This window comes from Dendroctonus ponderosae, unplaced genomic scaffold (assembly GCF_020466585.1).
Source record: "Dendroctonus ponderosae isolate FM_Combo_2020 unplaced genomic scaffold, Dpon_F_20191213v2 Dpon_F_20191213_5, whole genome shotgun sequence".
NCBI classification, from domain to species: Eukaryota; Metazoa; Arthropoda; class Insecta; order Coleoptera; family Curculionidae; genus Dendroctonus; species Dendroctonus ponderosae.
The window spans coordinates 14,384,826-14,388,236 of record NW_026018715.1 but is presented as its reverse complement, the minus strand read 5'-3'; the positions used below and the strand labels follow the sequence as shown (position 1 = coordinate 14,388,236).

At 39.4% G+C, this 3,411-nt stretch overlaps 1 protein-coding gene across 1 annotated transcript; it reads right to left on the bottom strand.

The window, feature by feature from the left end:
* Window positions 1–218: 218 nt before the first annotated feature.
* Window positions 219–1,653, bottom strand: LOC109542095. The gene is made up of 3 exons (XM_019911153.2): window positions 1,493–1,653; window positions 738–858; window positions 219–563 (listed from the first exon to the last, which is right to left on the bottom strand). The coding sequence occupies exons 1-3, from the start codon at window positions 1,592–1,594 to the stop codon at window positions 325–327; spliced, it is 462 nt and encodes a 153-aa protein (XP_019766712.1). The 5' UTR covers window positions 1,595–1,653; the 3' UTR covers window positions 219–324.
* Between the last annotated feature and the right edge of the window lie 1,758 nt (window positions 1,654–3,411).

Here is a 3,411-nt window from a genome sequence, read left to right as displayed (position 1 = left end):
GACATCATTTGTTTGGCCATTTATTATGATTAATATATTCTTTTTTTAAGTATTTTTTGGTAAAAGAGCAGAATTATTACCAGATAGCACTTATTATCGATCTGTAAACGCATTCATCTCGTTCTCCCAAACGCAGTTTATTTTCGATCAAACGCGTGTTTGACCTAAGTGGCTCCCATTGTGTGATTAGGGCAAATGTCGCGTTCAGTAAACTAATATTTTCAAGTTATTTTTAATAATGATGAAAAAGCGTAACTAGTAGGTAAATTGAACACGCATGTTTCTTTTTTTTGCGTGATTAAATCCAATAACCTCTGCAGTTGCTTATAAAACTTGGCATAGAATGTCTGCAAACTTTCCAGCACATGGACTCGAGCTCCACAATCCATCACTTAAGCTTGGCGAACTGAAGTGTCCCCATCTAACGCAAGTGTCTCCTTCATCAGATATTGTCGGCTCTGAAGCTCTCCAATTAGTATAGGCAAAATCCTCCTTACTGGTCAGCCAAGTCCATCCTGAGCGCGAAGCAGTGTTCTGATACGTTCCAGCAATCCAGAACCAATCTGAACAAATCCAGTAATCCTTAGTTGAAAACGCTTTATTCTAGCATACTGATTTTAGTGTTTCGTTAAATAGTGTTTCCTAAGTCACTACTAAAGCATTTGCCAAAATTGTCTTGAAAAACCACTTTTAGAACAAAAGTCTGATGTTTTAACTTTTGGAATTCATATACTTACTGTATGGTTCGGTAGAATTTTCAAAGAGCTCCATTATTTCGAGATTTTTTGCGGCAGTGGTGATCGAAGGCACTTCCATTGCGTAATACGCGCAAAAGGTCATAGCTTGAATGAAAGTCACCTAAAACGGTTTTGAACGTAAACTGGACAGCTTTTTTACGATTCTGGATGAGGCAGATTCAGTTTTCCAAACCTTTTTGTTGGGTATTTCGCCTCAAAATTTTGGTCTTTTAAAAAGTCGGAAATTCCTCCCATTTTCTATCGCAGATAGTTCTTGAAAGCTGTAGCGAACCTAGAAGGCATCGTACGACACACCTGGACTTAGTAAGAGAAAATTCCGAAGAAATATTCAGAAAAACGTCCAAAGGAACATTTCTTTGCGAATTATTGAAACGTAAAAATGTGTTCGAAGGCAAAGGAATAACAATTTGGGAAACAACAACAACTCCACAGATTTGCAGGAATTATTTGTTTAACAATTTACTAATATACTGTTTTTCCAGTAGGCATCTCTTGCTAAAGAGGCCAGAAGTGATTTTTTTGCAAGTTGTCCAACTCAAATCATGTCTCTTACATCTTGAGGCTCACAAGTGTGTCACCGGTTACTTTCTAGATGGTACTTCCTGATTACCTTTTGATCCTCCAAAAATCGTACTGTTATAGAAGATATCGGCAAATTCTCCCGCTTCAAAAAGTCCACTTTGTGAGGCAAACTACCCAACAGAAACTTTGCGAAAAATGTTGCGATCACTTACATCTTCTGCAATGATAAAGTATCGGTCGCTCAGTTTCTTCAAAGGCCCCAAGCCTGTTATGAGGCCGGGGAGCAGGCAAACCACTAAAAGCGACTTCCACATTCTGCAAACTTCTTCGTCTTCAACTTATATCAATGCTGTGCAGCAATTTGCTGCTTTTATATGAAATTGTGTATCTAATCTTAGCGGAGTTGGTTGTACAGACAAAAAAAGTGACAAACACTTCAGCGTTGATCAAGGCTTGATAATATTGTCTATGTTTATCGGAAAAAAAGACCAATTGGACACAAGTGCCTTAAATCCTCCTGTTGTTGCAAGACTTTATTAGGTATGATAACTCTAGGTACTCTCAACGCTAATAACGCTACTCAAGTACCAAAACAACCTTTCAGTTCCCGTTAGTTGGGGATTTTGCTACAAAACTCGCTTCTACACGTGTAAAATGTGTATTTCTGGCTACTACGTAGACCGTAGTTCAATGTCTGTGTGGTTTTCGTCTCATGGGGTTTTATCATTACAGGTTGAAGTGGAACAGAAGGAGCGGGTTAATTCAGGCTAAAAAGCAACAATCACCAGGCTGAACGGTTGCCCTAAAAGTCGCCTAATGGAAGGATGTCTAGTTTTGTCGATCCACATAATATGAAGTTTTTTGCACGTAGTTTTGTTGTCGTCCGGAGCCAAGGAAGATGAAAAGGTGCACTATTCTGTGTTGCTGATAAGACGAAAATTGGTCGCAGTTTTTCAACACCTTAATTCCTGTATTTGTTGATCAATAATATCTTACGGCGTGAAATTAAGTAGAGATTTCTCACGAGAGCCCACTTATCTCGGAGCGAATGTACATCATCCAAGGAATGCAATAAAGACCCTTTCAAGCGCGCTCTAACCACTCACATGTATTTATTTTCGCCTAATTTTAGACGGCAATCAACCACTTTTTTCTCCAAGTTTATCAGGGCTAATTGACTCAAGATTGATTAGTGTTTAATAGGGACTTCAGTCAGCCTCCCCTCAATATTTTAGTGTTTTTTTTGTTGATAAAATTGTCCGTTTGGTGCTGGATTCATTTCTTTGTCCATCTTGTTTACATCAGTTTGCTGATTTCATCGGAACTACTCAAAAGTTGGGCTAAACTGCGCACCTGAGATCTACTTGAAAATTCTCCGGAATAATTGGTTGTTTGTCTGCTTATCTGCCCCATCAAGATAGTCCGAAGATTAATTCAAGTTAAAACTATCTACTGGAGTTTACAACAAACAAGTGGTTTGTTCAAGTGAGTTTTGTAGAATCCCCGCTTTTTCTGGTTTCCTAAACGCGAATCGCAATAATTCACCAAAAACTTGTCCAAGTTATCGGTGCTTTAAGGCTCTTTGGTAGGTGAAGATTGATAAACGGCAACTTTCTCCTTCATGCGTGTTTGAAATGGAGCAAATCGGGAGTTTTTCATTGGGTTGCCGTCGCCTTTTCTGCACATCCGGCAGATAAAAGCTTTTAACCACCACGTGTTGCATGGATTCGTGGCTGTTTGTCTTTTTATGCGAAACGATTGTCGCCAAGAGATGACATGTTATTGCTCAACATGACAACTGGATGGCGCCAGCAATAAATCTCGCAGAATAACTTTAGCTAGTTGAAAAGTACTCAATGATTGGGCCCATTGAAACGTTGCTTACATGAACTGTTCACTACCTAGGAAATTTGATTTAATCGAGTTCTCCTTCCAAGTTTTTGCTCCCGCTGGTACTCTTCTACTTCATCAGTTACTCGATCTGATCGATTAGATGTTCCAGGGTTTCTCCAGGGAGAGGGGGTCATGACCCTCCCTTCAATTCTCTATCCAACGATGCCAAAACGAATTCTCTGGCTCGAATGGTTCTTGAGAAACTTCGAAACAAGCAGCGTCATGTTCAAGTGGATTT

Bases quoted from the DNA above. Each gene is read 5' to 3' on its own strand.
- LOC109542095 (XM_019911153.2), bottom strand. From the start codon at position 1,594: ATGTGGAAGTCGCTTTTAGTGGTTTGCCTGCTCCCCGGCCTCATAACA. The intron at 859-1,492 runs GTAAGTGATCGC...AAACCGTTTTAG, and splicing joins ACTTTATCATTGCAGAAGAT to GTGACTTTCATTCAAGCTAT. The intron at 564-737 runs GTAAGTATATGA...GGATTTGTTCAG, and splicing joins AAATTCTACCGAACCATACA to ATTGGTTCTGGATTGCTGGA.